The sequence below is a fragment of the Calypte anna genome, chromosome 3, assembly GCF_003957555.1.
Source record: "Calypte anna isolate BGI_N300 chromosome 3, bCalAnn1_v1.p, whole genome shotgun sequence".
Lineage (NCBI taxonomy): Eukaryota > Metazoa > Chordata > Aves > Apodiformes > Trochilidae > Calypte > Calypte anna.
In genome coordinates, this window is record NC_044246.1 from 65920473 (window position 1) to 65939587 (window position 19115).

Here is a 19115-nt window from a genome sequence, read left to right on the forward strand (position 1 = left end):
TACCTTTTTTTTTAAGGGCCTGGAACCTACAAGGGTTCACAGTGTGGGCAGTTACTAGTAACTATAGGAACATTATTCCTGTAATCTGACATGACAGATTACAATCTTAAATGCACATATAGTCACAGTAAACATATGAGGCTAATGAGGATTGGAAGGAATAACTAAACTGTTAGTGTCATAATAATGTTTTAAGTCTTTACAATTTACTGCTTAGTTCTTTTTATCTTCGAGGATGCCTCAGGTAACAGAGATGTCTCGGTGCAAGAGCTTCAGGGCAGGCAATGCATTCTTGAGTGTGACATGCCTGCCACAACAGGGCTTGAATCTTGATTTATACCAGTGCATAGAATTGCCTTAAAGGGTAGAGAAAACAGTTGTTCTAAACTCCAGATGCTCCAAAAACCTGAAAGAAAGCATCTAAACTCCTTATTACTAGTCAAAAAGACTACAAGAATGAAGCATACCTGAAAATAAACGTACCTAACAGCAGTTTTACATAATAACCCTGCAGAAGAGCATTTTTGGATACTCATGCTACCCCTTTTGATGCTTGCATTTTCTAGTAATTGCTTGAATCCTTCCAACCAATTCTGTGCTATTAGGGTGGCTGAAAAAGAGTTCTTTCCTGAGATACCCACCCAAATCCACACAAAACATTGTCCTTAACAAACCAGTTTGACTAAACAGCAGCAGTAGATCTAAAACACAAAAAAGAATCCTAAAATCCAAGATAGCAGATGGTAAATCTCAAATTGCATCCTTTAAGTAACAAGTATGTGCCTTGAAATGAAAAGAAGCTTGCACCTAAAATTATACTGTACTGTCTGCTTTCACAGCAGGAAGACATTTTTGGACTTTTTTTTTTCTTTAAGAGATACTATTTTCTTTGCACTTCATCTAATGAGTTTTGTTCTTAAGCTGCTATTAAAGGGCACTTCATATTTGGCAATCTGGATATCAGAGATGAGGACATGACATTATTCCTTCATCTTGCCTGAATGTTTAAACTTTCACTCTCTTAGCTTTTAGCAGTGCTTATAAAGTAAAGGGGGAGGGGGGAGAATATGTATACTTTAATCAGGTTTGGTTTAGACCACATAGAATAACACATTAGAGAAAAAAGGCAATTACTTAAAAATAGTTGTATTTATATTCCACAATTTGCTCAAATACTGTTTGGTTGTTTTTTGGTTTGTTTTTTGTTTTTTTTTTATAAACTTTCTACAGGATGTTTTAAAACAAGTTCTTCACATTGCTTGACAACTATGTACTTATGGAATCTGAGGGAATAGTTCTGGTTGTTTTTACAGTTTAACACATGTACAGTACCAAAATGGTGGTGGTTAGTCACATGCAGTCCATATGAGATTCTAACATAACATTTAATGAGTTTTCTGATGTTGACCACCCCTTTGATGCTGAAGGTAATGCATCTGTAGAAAGCAGTGACTGTAGATTTGGGTTACTGCTCTCTGCATCTTCCAGTTTTTCAGTGTTGTCTTCCCAATTAATGTGGAATCTTGTGACTCTGGGATTAGATGCCAAAATATTCCTTTGAAGCTGGGAGAGAAGAAAAGACACGGATTATGTAATGTGTACATCTCAAACTGGAGTTCAGGTGCATATAGATTTTTTTTTCCTTTTACTCCCCATGGTCTTCTATATGTAAAACATTTTTTTTCAAAGGTAACTCATAAATGTGAATCTATAGCTATTATCAATGGATCAGAAACATGCTTACAGAAACACACCACTCTTCATTTATTTTAATATCCTACTCAGCAGAAGAATTGCTCTCTTGAGATGGTATTTTTAACTGTTCTGAGAGTTCAAGGCTGTATGAGAACTCTGCAAGTAAAGTGTTTATTGTTTCAGCCAGATTCAGTAAAGCAAATTATTACCCCCACAAAAATTTCTGCAAAGCACAGCACTTCATAAAATTCTGCAGCAATTTTTTTGAATTTGCAATAATTATATCAATTCCATTAACTCTGTCTTTAAGAGTACAGCTTTTCCTTAAATTAGTATGCTTTAGATGGATTTCACTAACTGAACTTTAATTTAGTAAAGACTTAGAAGAAAAAGACATTACTTAAGATTTGGAGGATATTAATGTTGTGGCAGTGGACATGCCTAGACATTTGTCATATATTTTATTCTCATGGCTGGCCTTCATTTTCCTTTGAAAACATATTATTTTCAAGGTAGCCAACTGGAGGCTGGCAACTTACCATCACTGGCCACTCATTACAGAAGTTAAGGTTATTCACAGCAAAAAACCATCTTGGAGCTAGTGCTGATTTTATTCTCCAAGGAAGTACACTCATTAAATATTATCCAACCCTCTTATGCAAGTTAATAAGACCAGTTCTTTTTCTGAACCTAGTAGGGTCTACTACCCATCAATTAATCAATTTAGTAACCTTCTACTTGTATGTTTAAATTTTGTCCCAAAGTCGTACTAAGAAATTAAAATACATGATAGCTTTTGCTGTTTCTTCATAGAAGCAGAGCTAGCTTTTTGTACAAGCAGAGAACTAAGACTAGGAGTTCTAGGCAATTCTAAATTCAAGTGCATAAAAGAAGGCCACATTCTGGCATGTAAACCAAAAATAACCAGTAAGTACATGGTTTAATTGAAATAAAAGAAAGGGAAGTTGTAAGCTTAAGAATTCTCAAGATAAACCAGAATTTTGAGAACATACTGAGCATCTGATCATTATGTAATCAATGACCCAACCTGCTCTTACTATGTTAGCTGCTTTTCCTCATTTTATACACAACTTGTTCTTCAATTTGTTTGTCCTTTTTTGGCAGAAACTGTAGCTCTAACACTAGGACAACCGGATAACAACTGAATTTAATTAATACTTAAACTTAGTTCCAGGTTGACTGTTCTAGAAGAAACATTGCTCTGTTTTTCCAAAGAACAGAGCCACTTTGTCAGTGATGCAGGTAGAGGGAACCCTAGTTTATTTCACACAGTGTAAAATAATAATGAAGTCCAGCCAAGGTTTTCACCTGCTTGAAACTCAGCAAGTTGAAACTCACTGAGGTTTCTCAATGTTCTCCAAATGTAGGGCAACTACATGGCACTTTGTACCCCCAAGTCTTTTCTCTTATTTAATGCCTCATTCCATGCACTTTGTGGAATCACTTGGGTTCGTTTCTTAAAAACCTCCTTCTGGAATCATACCTTTGATATGATTAGAACAAAACATTTCTTACCTTAGAAAAATCTGGCTTTACTGGTGGATTCTCTCTCAGTTCTGTTTCAGTATATTCATTGTTTACATAGTAGCCAACTCTAATAAATTCTTGACCTCGATAGGTACATGTAATTAGCACAACTGTTACACCTACTGCATCTGCATCTGGAATAAGCCCTGGGTTAGGTGCATCAGCCTAAATATAAAAAGGAAAGATGGATTAAAATAAAATTTATTCTACATGCTTATCTAGCAGATGAATCTTAAGTAGTATATCTCAGCAGCAGAACAGTGACTATATTTAAAATGGTTCTTCAAGTTAACCAGAAGATATACTTGCTTTCACAACATCAGCACTATCTGCTAGCACACAAATACTTTGAATGCAGTAATATTGTGTACTGACATTTCTCATGGGTGATTAGACAGCTTTGATCCAAAGCTACTTTTAACACATTGCTCAAGCAAATGCACCAACACACCTTCAATTCTACTGTGGCATTGTTCTCCAGCCCATCTCAGTAATTTATCAGAGTAAATTTTTTTTTATTTTTTGTACCTTTGAGGCTGAATTGGTCTGTACATGTTTTTTTAAAAGGACTAAACTGTTAAAAATGCAGACTGTAATTTATACTTCAGCAAGAAGACTAGAGACAGGCTACAATGAGGTTTGGGCTGTCCCACAAATTTCTAGGAAAGTAAGACTTCCCTCTTGACTCCTTCCATATGCCTACACTTGTTAAAATATATGCAGTTAAATGCATCGTTTCTCTAAGATAGCTGACATTTTTAGCCAGGATGCAATCCTAATTAGTAGGCAACCCTCAAAATCTTCCTCAGTGTCCTTAATTAGAGTGGCTTTGCCTGTAGCATTGATTAATAATGAATAAAATTTGCCTCTTAAAGTGCTGATCATACTGGTCCCTTAGAATGCTTCCTAACTGGACATTTATTGATAAAATGATGCCTAATATTGCTGTAGGATTTAAAGTAACAGCAATCTAAAGATAAATTAAAGAATTTGATACATATGATTTTAAATTAAGATCTGAACCTAACAATGAGTACCTTTTTCCCCCAGTACAAGTTGTTACCTCCAACAGCGTATGTTAGCACTGTTAGTACAGGTGTAATGAAATCCTGCCTACAGACCAAATGGTATTAATTCCTGCTGTCCTTCTCATCTCTGCTTTTTCTGTACTATTTATATGCTCCAGCACTGTGAAATTTGGGAGCTATGGTAATGCATCATTGGCTTCTGCTCTTTGCTACTTCAATTCTGAGCCTTCAAACCACTCTAGCTTTTTATAAGAAGCTGTAGGCACTCTGCAGAAGACTTAGGTCAGGTAAAATACTCCAGGGGGAGAAGCAGCAACCTGGGAATTAGGTAGAAGACAACTTCTCCCAGCCCTGAAGGGAATAGAAAATGACCAAATAGCTTGACGGTTTGCACAGGGGAATGGAAAAGATGACTAAGGAATAGAACAAGCACAGAAGCTTGAAGAATTTAGAATAATCACCAATACATATGAAGTCACTAATTCAGTAGTCTTGTTCTAACAGTGCCCATGACCATGCAGTTACTTGGAATTCCACAGTAGGAATTACAGACTAAAACACTGCAGAAGGACACTTCTGTTCAACCCCCCCCGTGAAACTCAAAATCCCACACTAGAGTAAGAGTTACTTTCATGTTTCCATTGTCATTTCGTGTCCTGTAATATTCTATTGTACAGTTGCAAGTCCAAGGAAATACTTGGATCCTACATAACTGTCCTACTTAACTCTCAAGCATTGTTGTACTGAGTGGAAAGCACAATGAACTGTTTTCTCAAATTTTGAACTTCCTGTGTTGGATATCAAATCTCTTAATTGCCTGGAAAACAAATTATCATGCACAGGTAGATGAGAAAAGAAGAGCTTAATACAACCAACTGTTAAATGACCAGTTGCAAATACGTATTTTCACAGGGAAGAAGAGGCAGCAGATTAACTTTTGCAGAAAAATCAGTCTTGCTATGCAATTCTTACGCTGTAAATTGAGAATTTTATAAAATCTCTCAATGTAGTTATCTTGCTTTTCCCCATGATACATTTATTTGCATAGCTATTATTGCAGAGTAGGTACCTAAGGTCATATCCCCACTTCCAGAGAGTAAATTATTTATGTGGTTATATTCTCAAAAACAATTTTGACAATTTATTTATTACAAATTCCCAAGTGCAGAGAGAAGGAATCAGGTTTCACTGCCACTATCTTGGTATTTAGAACCACACAGGCCATGCTGTAGGATTTTAATATGGAAACCTTTTTAAATGTTTTAGGTTCTGGGTGGTTTGTTTTTTTGTTGTTGTTTTGTTTGGGGTTTTGTTTTGTTTGGGGGGGGTTTGTTTTGTTTTAAGCTGGTTGTGTAAGTCTGAAAAGTATGTATCTAAGGCTGACTTCCCAACCTGATACACATCTTTTCTACAAAGGTAGTTTTATAATCTAATTTTATCATCCTTGGTATTTTATCTGTGTGGTACTACATTTTACTTACCATTTCAGCCAGTAAATTTATTTTCTATTTAGAAAAACCTACAGCATATTATTAGCTGAAAATTCTATACACCTTTGCAAAGGTACTTTCCTTGTTCCACCACTGGTGAAGACAACCTCTTTGTATTATAAGCCTCATGCAGTTTTGTGCTTTGCCCCGTTCTGGCCTTCCTTGGCTAGCTCTCTGTGTCTCCCAGGCTCCTTTAGTTTGCTGAATAAAATAGCTGCAGTCATCACCAAAGACTTAATGCAGCACTCTGAATTTTGGTAGTTCATATGAACATTAGTTGAGTCTTATCCTCACCTGAAATCCAATGGTTTTGAGGTGTAGTATACTTAGACCAAATGTATTTCCATAGGAAAAAAAAGGAAGACTTTATTATAACACAAAATAAGTACTGGCTCTCTTATAGGACCTATTAAAATCCAAGCCAAATGTCTACATATTTACTCCTAATTTAGCTGTAGTGTCAGTTCTTGCCAGGATACAATCAGTAAGCCCCTCCTACAGAAATTGCAAGACCAGTGATTTTAATTTTCAAGGCCACCCTAATCATACAGCCAAAAGATGCCTTTTTAGGCACCTGCTTCCTGCTCCTTTCCATCACCATCAACAATGGATGGATATAACTTAACTGAGAACAGTGCATATTTTTAAATATGCCACCTTATTTCTCTGGATATAGTCCTACAAGGTAGCCCCTTTGTGGGCAATAGAGCATCACCTATTAATGACCAATTAATGCCATAAGCTGTAAGAGCTTGATAATGGAGGAACTGTTAGTAAGTGATGCATTTGTTACACATCTGCTTTATTTGTAGTGTGGAAAAATTAAGCCCAGTGCTAAACCCAGTGTTTCAAGACTGATTTGCATGTATGTGGTTGACAAATGTAACCTCTAGTCTAATCCTATTCTTTTAGCCTGTCCTGTAAGAAAAAAAAAAGTTGTCTTGGAGCTTACAGGATTAATAAAAAAAATGTTGGTATTTTAAAACAGTTACAGTAACTGTGAAAAATAAGAAACTATATTCACTAGGACTTTTTGGTTTTTTAATTCTCATACTCCATGCCTTTGCCATGGAATAGTTACATGAATTTACAGTGTTTGGGGAAAGTAGCATGGTTCTTATACAATAAGCTGCACTCAGTTTCAGTCTGATTTTTCTGCTGATGGATTTTGCTCTCGGTTTACAAGACAAATACTAGTATTTAATAGAGAATACTAGTATTTAATAGAGAATAAAGTGAGCTAAATCATATCTTTGATTTTTAAAAATCCAAACAAAAGAAAACATCTGTAAGAATTTAGGCAAGTCTGCTATAGTGTTGTGTTGTCCCCCTCCCCTGCTGACTTAAAATGGAAATCAGAACAGGCAGTAAGCAGTAAGCCATCTTAGTGCTGCTCTTCCCATGATTTCCTTCCCTTTGTTATTCCTTCTTAGCAACGTTTGGCTTTAGCAGCAGTATTTTATAGGACTGTCACATGCTCCAGTATTTGTTGGACAGTCTTTAGGCACACGTGTCCCAGATGCCTGCCATCTACCTACAACTGGAATTCTGTCTTACTTTACAAATTACTAAATGTTGTGGTTTAGCAGGCTCAGCCAAACATTGTGGTTGAACATTTATCCTGATGAACAGAAATTAACTCTCTACTCTTCCGGCAGAGTTTTACAATATACTTGACATGATGTTCTGAAGATGTTACCTATGTTAACTTGCTGCTCCTGATTATGTGCATCTTTCACCAACTTCAGTAAACTTAAGCGTGATGGGTGCTAGTGTAAATAAGGTAACTGGCACTCTTGATTACTGAATGATCTCAAATACACTTATAAACCAGGCTTGTCAAAATTATCAAGTGGCTACAGGAGCACTGCTTGTATCACCATCTCTACTAATTATTGATACCACAAGTGAAAACACTACCATGGAAATACCAGGGGCAAAAATATCCACTCATGAACAGACTTTAAAGCAAGATAGCTGAAGATACCGTATGTGAAGAGCTGACTGAAATAGTTTTCTGAAATATTTTTCAAGTGCCTTAGTTTGATAGCAATTTTTAAACAAATTAACATGACTCTTAGCAACAATGAAATCAAACTTACCTGAAATACAAACATGTGTCTTCCTGCAGGAACAGGCCCTACTAAAACAGAGTCTAACACCTGATCATACTCTTCACTTTCAGCTGAACCCACATAAATTATTTTCCACTCCAAGTCTACAGAAAAAAAAAAACACAAAAAACAACACATAAAAACCAAACATTAATTATCATTTAAGTTTTATCTTCTGCTTTTGCCTATCCACAGTTCTGTGTAGCCTAAAATCGCTTCTTTGGACACACACCTAAAATAACAAGGGCCTGCCCCCTCCCTGGAACTGTTCAATGCCAGGGTGGATGTGGCTTTGAGCAACCTGGTCTAGTGGGAGATGTCCCTGCCCATGCAGGAGGACTGGAACTAGGTGATCTTCAAGGTCCTTTCCAACCTGAACCAGTCTACAATTCTGTGATTCACTGGGGAGTTTTATCAATGCCTGCCCCAGTCTTCATGAACCCCGTCATCCCACTCTCTCCCTACAGCCAGTCAGCACTGCAGGAACTCCTCTATTTTCATAGGCAGGTTAATTTTCAAATTCTTTAGAGGAAAGGGCACATTTGCTTGTTGGGAGCTATGCTTAACATTTTCTCATAGCCTGTCAGAATGGCTTCAGCACAGGAATGATGTGTATTTATGATTATAACACACTGCATGCCTTGATTACTGACCCACCTCTCAAAAGGTAATTCCTACCTTCCACATATTCACCTCACAGCTTAAATTAATACAGATCAGGAAAGGCAATTAACTGAGGCACATTACACACACAACTAACTGCACCAGGCACACTAACTGCACACCCTCATTCCTTTATGCATAACTTGTGTAACCTGAATAAGTATGGAGAATTGAGATAGCATTGTAAGATCATATTCTGGTCAAAGGTATTGGTGCTTGGATTTTATCCACATTCTGTAACAGTATTATAGGGGAAAAAAAAGAAAGTACCCTTTTGTAGCACCAAAAATCATTAACTTCTTACAATTCAGTTCTTTCTAATTCTCCCTCTCTACACTACAGGTGTTTCCAAGTTGAAGCTGCAAATCAGCATATATTACATCTTCCCAGGCCAGCTTTTCAATTTCACTTTTTGATTAAAATCATATGCCTAAGTAAATATCTAGAATTACTCTTAAAAGAGAGAAAAAAGATCACTATTACATAAAACTATGACTAAGTCTTTTTAAAAATGAAAGAGTTGCTTCAAAACTGGACCTTAAAAACTTAAGTGGTACACTTTTTCCTTTTAAAAAATGCCCTGATTTTCTACTTTAAAGCACTAGCCTGTACCCTATTGCATCAGTACTCCGCAAAATCCAAAGCTCTGCGCTTTGATTTCTTGACACAGGAACTGAACTTAAGCTTAGAAAAGAAAAAAAAGCAGCACCGCGACTGATGAGGACTCTAACTCTTTCCTCATTAATGAATTCTTCCTTATCACGTTTTACTTCAATGCAGGTATTGGGATGTTAAGTAACTTAATTAGCAGTGCTTAGGAAAAGATTTTACTCCTTTGTACAGGACACTGCAACTGGCTAGGTACTGTACCAGAGGTTTTATTTACCTTCTAAGCACCTAGTACTAGCTATTGCCAGCATTACAGACTATTGCTCATGTAGGAAAATTAAGGACCTCCTTTGTCAGCTTCTGACTGAGTTACCAATTACAAGAGAAGACTTTTAGGCTAAATTGCTTAAGATTAACATGCTATCGTGTACTGTTATCCAAGGAGAACAGTATGAAGTTCACTCTAAACCAGTAGTAGTATTTAGTACTGGCAAACTGACCTATTTTTAAAGTTTTAAAACATACATTTAATAGGTTGACTCAAATACTGTTTAGGTATCTTGATACAGAAAAACTTTTTTTTTTTGAAGAGGGGGTGGCACTCAAATTTAATTTTAAGATCAGTGCTGCAAAGGACTGGATGAAAACAGCACAATCAATAGACATAAAACAGCACAATCAATAGACATTTTAACACCCGAAAGCTAAGGCAAAACCAGCACATTCTTAATTAAGTATAGAAAAGGCCATGTGAAAAATAGCGCTCATTCTGAATTTATTCTGTAGTCAACTAGCATTTAGGTGGGGGAAGGGAACTGAGAACTTTGCTTTAAAACATCTATAATACTTCCCATCCTGATTGTCCGGGATTAATTCTAAAGTACATCCAGGGAGTGAGGACCACGTCACCTACAGCTGTGCACAACTGGAAGGAAAGGCGTAAGGCCTTGTGCAGAGCCCCTGAGCCACCTGCCACAGCAGCTGCCATCGAGGTCAGACTGACTAGAAAGGTCCGGAGATGGGCAACCTGGAGATGGGCAGGGAGCAGCACAGCCTGCCACGGGCAGCTCTAACTAAAGCGTGGGTCACTTGTAAAAGGCAGGAGACCGGCGGCAGAGGCCTAGAGGAAATCCCAGGCTCGGCCGAGACTTCCCCTCAAGTTCCCGCCAGCGCCAGCTCCCTCCATGCTGAGCGCGCACAAGTAAAAGCTGCTACAGGGGCGGGCAGGGTGAGGCAAGTTTAACCGCAACGATAGAGAGGCCGATAGGCGCGATCATCCCCCGAACTCGGCTTAGCCTTTTCCTTTCCCTCGCCCCTCAGGCCGCTGGGCTCCGCCGGGGCGAGAAGCCGCCGGGGCCAGACAGCTGTCCTCTTCGGCCCTCAGGCAACGCCGGCCGGGCCATCTCCTCCTCCCCCTCGCTCTCGACGTTGCCGGCGGGCAGAAGCGCCCCGCTTCCCCTCCCAGCCCGCCGCCACTTTCCTCGCCCTAAGCTGCGGTGTTCAAAACTCCCGCCCGAGGGGCGACGCGGGGCCTCTCGGGGCGACTCCCGCGGCGCGGCCTGCCGGCGGGCGGCGCTGCGCAGCGCCGCTGAGGCGAAGGCGGTTCGCGGCCCGCCCGGCTGAGGGGAAGGCGGGAGTCCGCCGGCGGCGGCGCGCCCCTCGGTGGGGAGCACGGCCGGCGCCCCGAAAGCAGGCTGGGGGTCCCCGTAGGGCGGCTGCAGGGCGGCGGCGGCGCCGGGGCCGCACCCCCCCTCTGGCGGCAGCCGGTAACTTTCGAGTGACTTCCAAAAATAGTGGCTGGCGGCCGGCCCCCTCCCCCACCGGCAGGGCTCCCGCAGCCAGCGTACCGCGCCGCGCAGAGCAGCCGGCCCCGCGCACCCTCCGCGATAACCCCCGCCGTGGCTGCCGGCTGCCGGTACCCGGGGACGAGCCCGTCCGCCTTTGCCTCCCGCAGCGATTTTTTTATTTTTTTTTTTTTTTTAAGTATTAAAATGGAGCACAAAGCCAACGAAACGCTCATTGCGGAGGGTTTCCGCGCTCCGAGTAACGCCGGGGTGTAGGGTCGCCGGCCGCGCAACAGCACCGTCTCCCCGCGGGCGCGGAGATGCGCGGCGGCCGAGCCCGGTTAACCCTCTCCCTCTCGTGCTCCCCCCCCCCCACGCACACACAAAGCTGGCAACATGGCTACCACCACTCAAACAAGTTCCTCGCAACTTGAAGCTCGCCTCGCCGATGGCGCGGCGGGGAGAGACGGCCCCGGCTCGGCGGCCAGGGCGGGCGAACGCCGCCAACTTTCCCCGCCGGTCCGGGGGAGAGCGGTTTTCCGGCGGCGGCTCGGGCGCCGGCGAGCAACATCCCTTCGCCTCGGCACGGCGATGCGGTGAAGGAGAAACTGTGAAATTGTAGGAGCAGGCCTGTGCAAAGTTTAAGCCTTAAAACCCGTGAAAAGGAGAGCCCCGAGTTAAAAAATCCGTATCGGGAAAAATTCTACTCACCTTCCGACAGGTCCTCTATGCACTCAAATGTGATCTCGAATTGGAAAGGATTGTAGAAAGGAGACGGATTATCCAACACCACTACATTGTTCACCTGAACCTTTGCCATATTTTGAAAAAAACACAAACAATAGGGAGAGCGTGCTCACGCAGCACCACCAAGTCCAGTGTGTTGGTTGTTTGCCACGCACCAGCCCCCGTGCCAGTGTCGGAGCGAGGCTGCAGAGCCGCGACTTGCAGAAACTTTTTTTTCCCCCCTTTTATTTACACCAGGAACACTCCACACTGTTTGCAGCTTTCCTATTTCACTAAACTACAGCCCATTCTGCCTTGCTCGCCGCCAGCGCCCGCCCGGATTGGCCGCACGCCGCCCTAAGGCCCTCCTCCCTGAGCACGGCGGCCGAGCGGCAGCAAGATGGGCCCCGCCGCTCCCGCTCGGCTCCCCGCGCCTGCCTGCGGCGCCCCCGCCCGGACAGCGGCGGAAACCGCCTGCCAACGGCCGGGCGGGGCGAGACCGAGGCCGGGCGGGCGGAGCCGGGGAGGGCGGGGGGCCCCCGCCCCTACCAGCTTCGGCTTTCCTCGAGTGTGGGGCTACGCTCTGTCTTGCGGGGCTATCGTGGGGTTTTGGGGTTTGGTTGTTTGCTATTTTATTTTTTTTTTAAGACTTTTTTCCTCATCCTTTTTCTGTGCTCAGAGGGTGGCCGGATCCACACAGTGAGCTGCTTTCGGCTGAGCGCTGATGGGCTCCCGGGGCCAGCCACCCCGGCTCTGGGCTGTGGGGCTGCCCGGGGGGGCATCGGTTTGCAAGAGGGCAACACTGCAGGGGAGCTGCGCTGCCCTAGTCAGGCCCCTCCTGGTGCCGCCTCTTGGTCAAAATGTGTGCGGAGACGGGGTAACGGGTCCCTCACTGACTGGGGTGCTCTCTGAATAAAGGGGGGGTTTGCTGGCGGGTTGCTGAGTACTCCAGATACGGGCAGGAGGTTTGAACTCTGCCATGGGTCCACCTCACTGCTGCTAGAGACGTCCACCATCGGAAGGGCTGTGGAGAAAGAGCGTGTCGTTTACACAGATGTGCTGACAAGAAGCAGTCCCATGCCTCTTATTTGTCGAGAGCAGCTGAGGTAGCATCGTGAACTGAAACGTCTCCCTGTGCAGCTGTAGGAAACCCAGAGAGGAGGCCATCTTGAGTGGCAGTAGGAGGCCTGTAGAGGAAGCCATCTTGTGGCTGCCACAGGCAAGGGATGGAGGGAAGTGACATGGCGCTGTAGGACCAGTTTGCATGTCTCCTGCTGCTCTAGGGGCCAAGGTATGGGGTGGGAAGAGCAGAAAGCACTCAGGGGTTGGGGGGAGGGGGGGCAGGGGGGTGTTCGAGTTTGCGATGAGTTGTGTACCAGCACCTCAAGAGGAGATTCTGTGTGGAAATGAATACACAGCCATCAGACTCTGGTTTTGTCTGCGGGGTGCCCTTGAATGTGGTGGACTGTGCAGAGCAGGAAGAGATGTAGGAGCCATCTTCCCACCTGTATGGAAAGGCCAAGCCCTGCTGGCAGGAGCAGAGTAGCTGCGAGACCTGCACTGGGTGAGAGCAGAGCACTGAGGCACGGAGGCCCTCCGCTTTCAGCACATCTCCAAACCTATACAAGGTTTGGAAGGTAGATGGCACGTTTCGTTTGTATGTACAAATAAATGCCATCATCTGATACTGGCCTGATTTATTGCTCGCTCCACTTTTAAATTGCATTCTCCTCCTGTCTGTCACAAGACTATAGATTTTTTTGCTTTTTTATAATTCTGCTTTACAATTGACTGCCTGAGTAGTTCAGTGGAGAGTCCAGGAATTGTGGAAAAATGGCACAATGGAGAAGGTTCCTCACAATAAGCTGAAGTACATGCTATCAGGAAACATATTTTTCCAATATTATTTTCTGACCGGGAACAAATGGGTACTGTGGCAGCAGTGCAGTGATGAGAAGGCTTCAGCAGTTTCTGCTCCTTGAACCAAGGGAAGATGGGGGGCAGGGGGAGGGATATTTGGGCAGGGTTTGCCATAGCATTCAAAGAGATTTTAGGGTGGTTGCAGCTAGTCACCTACTAGGCTATTTTGAGCTGATCACTAGAGTGAAGAAGGAGGGCTAAAGATAGAGAAGAAGCTGGGAAACAGGGAATAGAAGGTTTCTAAGGAGCTGCACATGAGTGTCTGTTCTACAGTTGTGTAGAGTTTCTGACCTGCCATGCTTCTGGTTTTGTATCATATGGAGTTACTGCTCCCTGCTAGGAATTTTTTTTCCCCCCTCCCCTGCGTAATCTTTGAATTTTCATTTTTGTTTAATGTGTAAAGGAATATAAAATCTCATCAATAAATTTTAATTACTTTAGTTTAAAGTGAGAGTTTGTCTCCATTTCCTGGGGCCAGGAGTAAAGAGTACTTGAATTTTATTTTTTTTTTCCTAAACTTTGGTTTGCAGCTCCAAAATACTTGTTTTAGTAGCTGATGGGGAGGAGGAGCTGAATGGTTCCTAGAGGTATGTGGTGGCACTAGCACGATGTTTTGCCTTCTGTCTGTTACACAAGCCAATGCGCCAGGTCCTTTTCTTTCACTCAAGAACAATCCTGCATTTTAAAGAAAAGACTTGACAGAAGTAATTGATTCTGCAGGTTTGACAGTGACTGCTGTGAAGGACTTGGGGGAGTGGAACTTGGAAGCTGGAGCACTGGTGCTTGCAGATGGAGGCCTTTGCTGCATTGATGAGTTCAATAGTATTAAAGAACATGACAGAACCAGTATCCACGAGGCAATGGAGCAACAAACCATCAGTGTTGCAAAGGCAGGGTAAGTGCCTTCATCTTAACATGAAAAAAAAAAGTAAAATGTTTCTTTTGTAGTTACAGGTTGGAATGAGGTTTGTAATGCTGATTAAATGTATCTGGTCTCTTTATTGTACTTAAAGAATGTAAGTTTTGTTTGCATCAGTATTCTTAAATGAGAGCTGTCAACATTTCAAAGGGCACTGTGCTGGACCAAAGGTTGCAAGCGATCAAAAAAAAATACGTACCCTCCTCTTGTTTTTCAGTCTAACAGTGTAGGCCAGAGCACTTTCCTAAGCAGAATTGATGTTTTTTTTTCTTGTTGCTTGCTGTGAGTGTTCAAAAAATCATATGTGCAGTGAGAAAATTTGTGATTTTTTTATTATAACTCAGAAAGCAGGACTTCATTTCTCTAAAATCCAGTAACACTGCATGGTAGCAAAATCAGACTAAGACATTTCCAAGCTGCTGAATTTTATGTGTTGGGTATGGCATAAATATAAACTCCTGCTTACTTTTCAGTTCCTAAGTTGCATTTTCAAAGTAGTCTGTGTTCAAATCTGCAGTTTCTCCCCCCTGCCACTTTGGTCTTTGAGCTTATATGTCATTCAGTGAGCCATATGGAGCTCTTGTTGAGGCTCAAATAATTTCCTGGCTGGTATTGCTGAAATCTCAGCTGCTCAAAAGGCTCACCCTTTCCACATTCCTCCTTGTAGCCTTTGAATCAGCTCTTGCTCCAGTCACATCTTTTCAGCTTACCTAATGGTTCATTTCTTTCCTTTATTCTGAGCTCTTCTCTTTATCTTCTTTGGCAGACAGCAGAAAAGTAAAGTCAGTCTCACCTGGGATATCCCTACCCTGTGCCAGTAATGCAGGTGGGGACAAAAATTTGGAATCAACCTGGTCCTGTCTGCTTAGTAAGATAGCAACATTTTTTATCTGGGTTCCATTTTGCAGCTGGTTGGGTTTAGTAGACCCCAAATCACAGTTTGCTAACTTGCACGTATAGCCACAGTTGCTTATTTTTATGGACTATGTGTAACGAGGATTTTTTTTGAGAGGTAATTTAGCACAGATAGGTTAAGCACTTGATTAGCTTTAGGTCTTACTTTGGTCCATAGGAGATAAAGTTTTTTACCCATTGCACATAAGCTAATAGAATATCTGTGGTCCTTTCAGTTACAGAAGAACTTTGGACTTGAGGAAGCAATTACTCAGGCACTGACTAGAAATAGCTCAGTGACAAACCAAAGTTAGAATAGTTCTCCTGCTGCCTTAACCAAAAGCATTACATTTGGACTACTAGAATAAAAATAATCCCTCCTCACATCTAAAAGCACACGCCAGGGTAGCATGAAGGATGAAATGATGTCATTCTTCAGAGAGAAAAGTAGCTATTTCTCTGGAGAAACAGTTAATGTGACTGCTAGCATTTTTGGGGTTCATAACATCTTCACATACATGAATGAAATTTATATTTATATTACATTTGATTTTACTTTCTTAAAATGTGAATTAAGGTAAAATGTTACTTTCCACCACACACACACACACACAAAAGTGTTTCCATACTGTATAAGTCAGAAAAATAACATTTATTTCTGAATAGTTACACTGTTTTTCACCATTTAAGGACCTAACTGTATACAGAAATTACTCATGGCAATATTGGTTGGTTATTTTTGTTATCCTGATCACTGATATTCTATTTGCTATTCTCTGACTGAGAAATGCTGTCTGTATAATACATATTAATACAATAATTGTATATATTATTTGCCTCTTACGGTCTTTCAAGGTAAGATGTGATCAATATAGCATAAAAATGTGATGATTTTAAAGGTTTGGAGTAATTTCCCCTACCCAATTTGATGCAATGGTAATTCACCATATTTTTCTCTAGCTTGGTGTGCAAGCTTAATACAAGGACAACTATCCTGGCAGCAACAAACCCAAAAGGCCATTATGACCCTAACGAGTCTGTCTCTGTCAACATAGCTCTTGGCAGTCCCCTGTTGAGCAGATTTGACTTGATCTTGGTATTATTAGATACAAAGAATGAGGAATGGGACCGCATAATTTCATCCTTCATATTGCAAAATAAAGGTAAGAGCAATCTTTTTAAATTATAAGGGGTGGCTTTTTTTGGGGGGTGGAGGTGTTATTTTTTTGTTTGTATGATTTTGGTTTTGGGTTTTGTTTTTTTGTTTTGTTTTAATTTCCCCACCTTTCAGTTTAGTTTATTATTTTTGAGTCTTTCATATTAATTGTGTTTATATTTTTGCTGTGGTGATTTCCTGCAGTGTGGCTGTTTCTCTAGTAGGCATAAGATAAAGATCACTAATTAGTTAATAGAGCTGAGATGACAATGTTATACTTTTACTCTAGTAGGCATAAGATAGAGATCACTAATTAGTTAATAGAGGTGAGTTGACAGCACTATACTTTTACTGTATGATCTGTGATCATCTGCAAGAGGCCCAGACTGCTCAGTAAGTAGTTAGTTTCCATTTTGTGTCTTTACATTGCTTGATGTACAGTTGCTACACACCATGCAACTGTACATTCTGGTAAGGAGAAACCAGTTCAGACAGAACGAATCTGAGCTGCACGTGCTGCCCAGCTCAAAGAATGAACAATAGCATTCCCTATGTGGAGCTCTGTGCTCTGGAATTAGGGAAGGCAGTGGGATTTCATTTTAATCAGCCCCTTCTCCCTCCATCCGCTTCGGGAACACAGCTTTGATCCCCACTAGGGAAGAAGTAGTTAGAGGAAAATTCTTCAGCTAGCCTCCTTCTTTCCCCAAAATGTTTCTGTGCAAAAAATGTTCAGAATATGGCAGGCTAACTTCAGGCTCCTACAGTGTAGGTAAAATGGCCAGAGGAAGCCCATACATTCATGTAGCATCTTACATTTCAAGGAATGGTAGAGCATAGTACTGACTGTACCATCTGGTGGGCAGTGAGTCTGACAGCAGTTCTGCTGAAATTACTGGAGGCTTTGCTGTGGAATTCTATAGGGGAGGGATTGAATGGTGTGTAAAATTCCACACTGGAATTTTACCAAGTCTTTGAGGATGAGTGTATGTACAACCCAGTATGCCCCAGAAATACTGTGATGTGTCTGTTGCAGTCACCTGTCTATTTAAACGGAAGGTGTTAGGAAAAAGCTTGGTATCTGCTGTTACAGAATCACTGACTGGGCAGTTTTTACACAGGTTGTCCAAGCAAATCAGAAAAGCTCTGGAGCATGGAAAAGATGAAAACCTACTTTTGCCTTATAAGAAGTCTACAGCCAAAACTGTCTGATGAGAGCAACTTGATCCTTGCGCGCTACTATCAAATGCAGCGTCAGAGCGACTGCAGAAATGCTGCCAGAACAACCATTCGCTTGTTAGAAAGCTTGATACGCCTTGCAGAAGGTAAGGCAGTCACAACTGCATTTTTAGGCTAACAATTAACCTTTATAAAATGAATAGATCAGGAGTGTAAGTATAGCCAGTAAGAACAGTAGCAGCTTTTCTATAGAGGTAGGGATAGGTGATTCCTATATTGTTTTGTCTTTCTAAACCTGAGAGATAGGACTGGAGATTTTGAATGTGGTAAGAGGTGTTACATTTAGATTATCAAAATTGGTTTTAATTTTGCCATCCTCATGTCCATAATAAAAACTAAAACCACTGGAAGAAATCATAGTTGAGAGGAAAATCTTAGAAGTTACTTGTTATTATGAAGAGCAGTTTTAGGATTTGCTTTACTTCATTTGAGTCCTGGGTTGCCATCCTATTCAGCCTGTGGGAAGATGCCAGCTATATGCTTGTATCCGAAAATTAATATAATGTAAAAAATAATACATTTTTTTCCTTAAGTATTAAAAATCAAGTGTGCATTTTGCAATAGGATTTCAACATTCCCATCCCTGAATTCAAATAATACTTCATTTACATGAACTAAGCCAAAGGAAGCAGTAGGTCTCTGTCTTAACAGGATTTTGTTTTGTAAAATGACATATCAAAGATTTTTCAGGAAAAATACCTTTTTCATGTATTTTTGTGTAACAATCATAAATAGTTTTTATGCTTTTGTATGAAAGTCAGCGATGTAGTTCTTCCTCCATCAGCTGCTTTCATTTTGTTCTTCCTTTTGGGGAAAATGTTATTTAAGTGAAAGACATTCCTAACTTTTAAAGATTCATATGGTGTTTCTACATTCAATCTCTCTTCCGTTCTTACACATTCATGTAATTATTGGGGTTTTTAGTACCATTTTGTTCTTTCAAAGTATTATATAGTAGGTATTAGGCTGCCTTTCTCCTGCTAAGTAAGAACAGTGTGTGTTTCCACAGCCAATTAGGAGGAGAACTTCATGTGGTAAATTATTTGGTTTACGTACATTTACTAAAATCTGTGGAGATTTATTGACTTAGGAAAGGAAAGGAAGAAAAAACAAAAACTCATCGAGAAGAGCACCTTACATAATATTAAGTCTGTAACCTAGAGCAGTTAGAGGAAATCAAATATTTTCCAATCTGTGATGAAAATAGTATCTAAATTTTCACTTTATGATCATGACACATGCCTGTATAGATAGGGATGTTTCATTTCACACTATTTGTTGCGATATCCAACACTTTACATTTTTAACTCCTGCATTTTGAGCATCCTTATTT

General features: G+C 41.4%; 2 protein-coding genes across 2 annotated transcripts in view; one reads left to right on the top strand and one right to left on the bottom strand.

The window, feature by feature from the left end:
- The window catches only part of MCM9 (minichromosome maintenance 9 homologous recombination repair factor), a 48100-nt gene that overhangs the window by 17695 nt on the left and 11290 nt on the right, over positions 1-19115 (top strand). The window contains exons 7-9 of the mRNA XM_030448354.1: positions 14298-14472; positions 16351-16553; positions 17665-17868. Of these exons, the coding sequence (XP_030304214.1) occupies positions 14298-14472; positions 16351-16553; positions 17665-17868 (582 nt within the window). The remainder of the gene's footprint in view (positions 1-14297; positions 14473-16350; positions 16554-17664; positions 17869-19115) is intronic.
- On the bottom strand, positions 1131-12138 carry ASF1A (anti-silencing function 1A histone chaperone). Its single transcript, XM_008497339.2, has 4 exons — positions 11643-12138; positions 7864-7979; positions 3232-3408; positions 1131-1563 (listed from the first exon to the last, which is right to left on the bottom strand). The coding sequence occupies exons 1-4, from the start codon at positions 11749-11751 to the stop codon at positions 1351-1353; spliced, it is 615 nt and encodes a 204-aa protein (XP_008495561.1). The 5' UTR covers positions 11752-12138; the 3' UTR covers positions 1131-1350.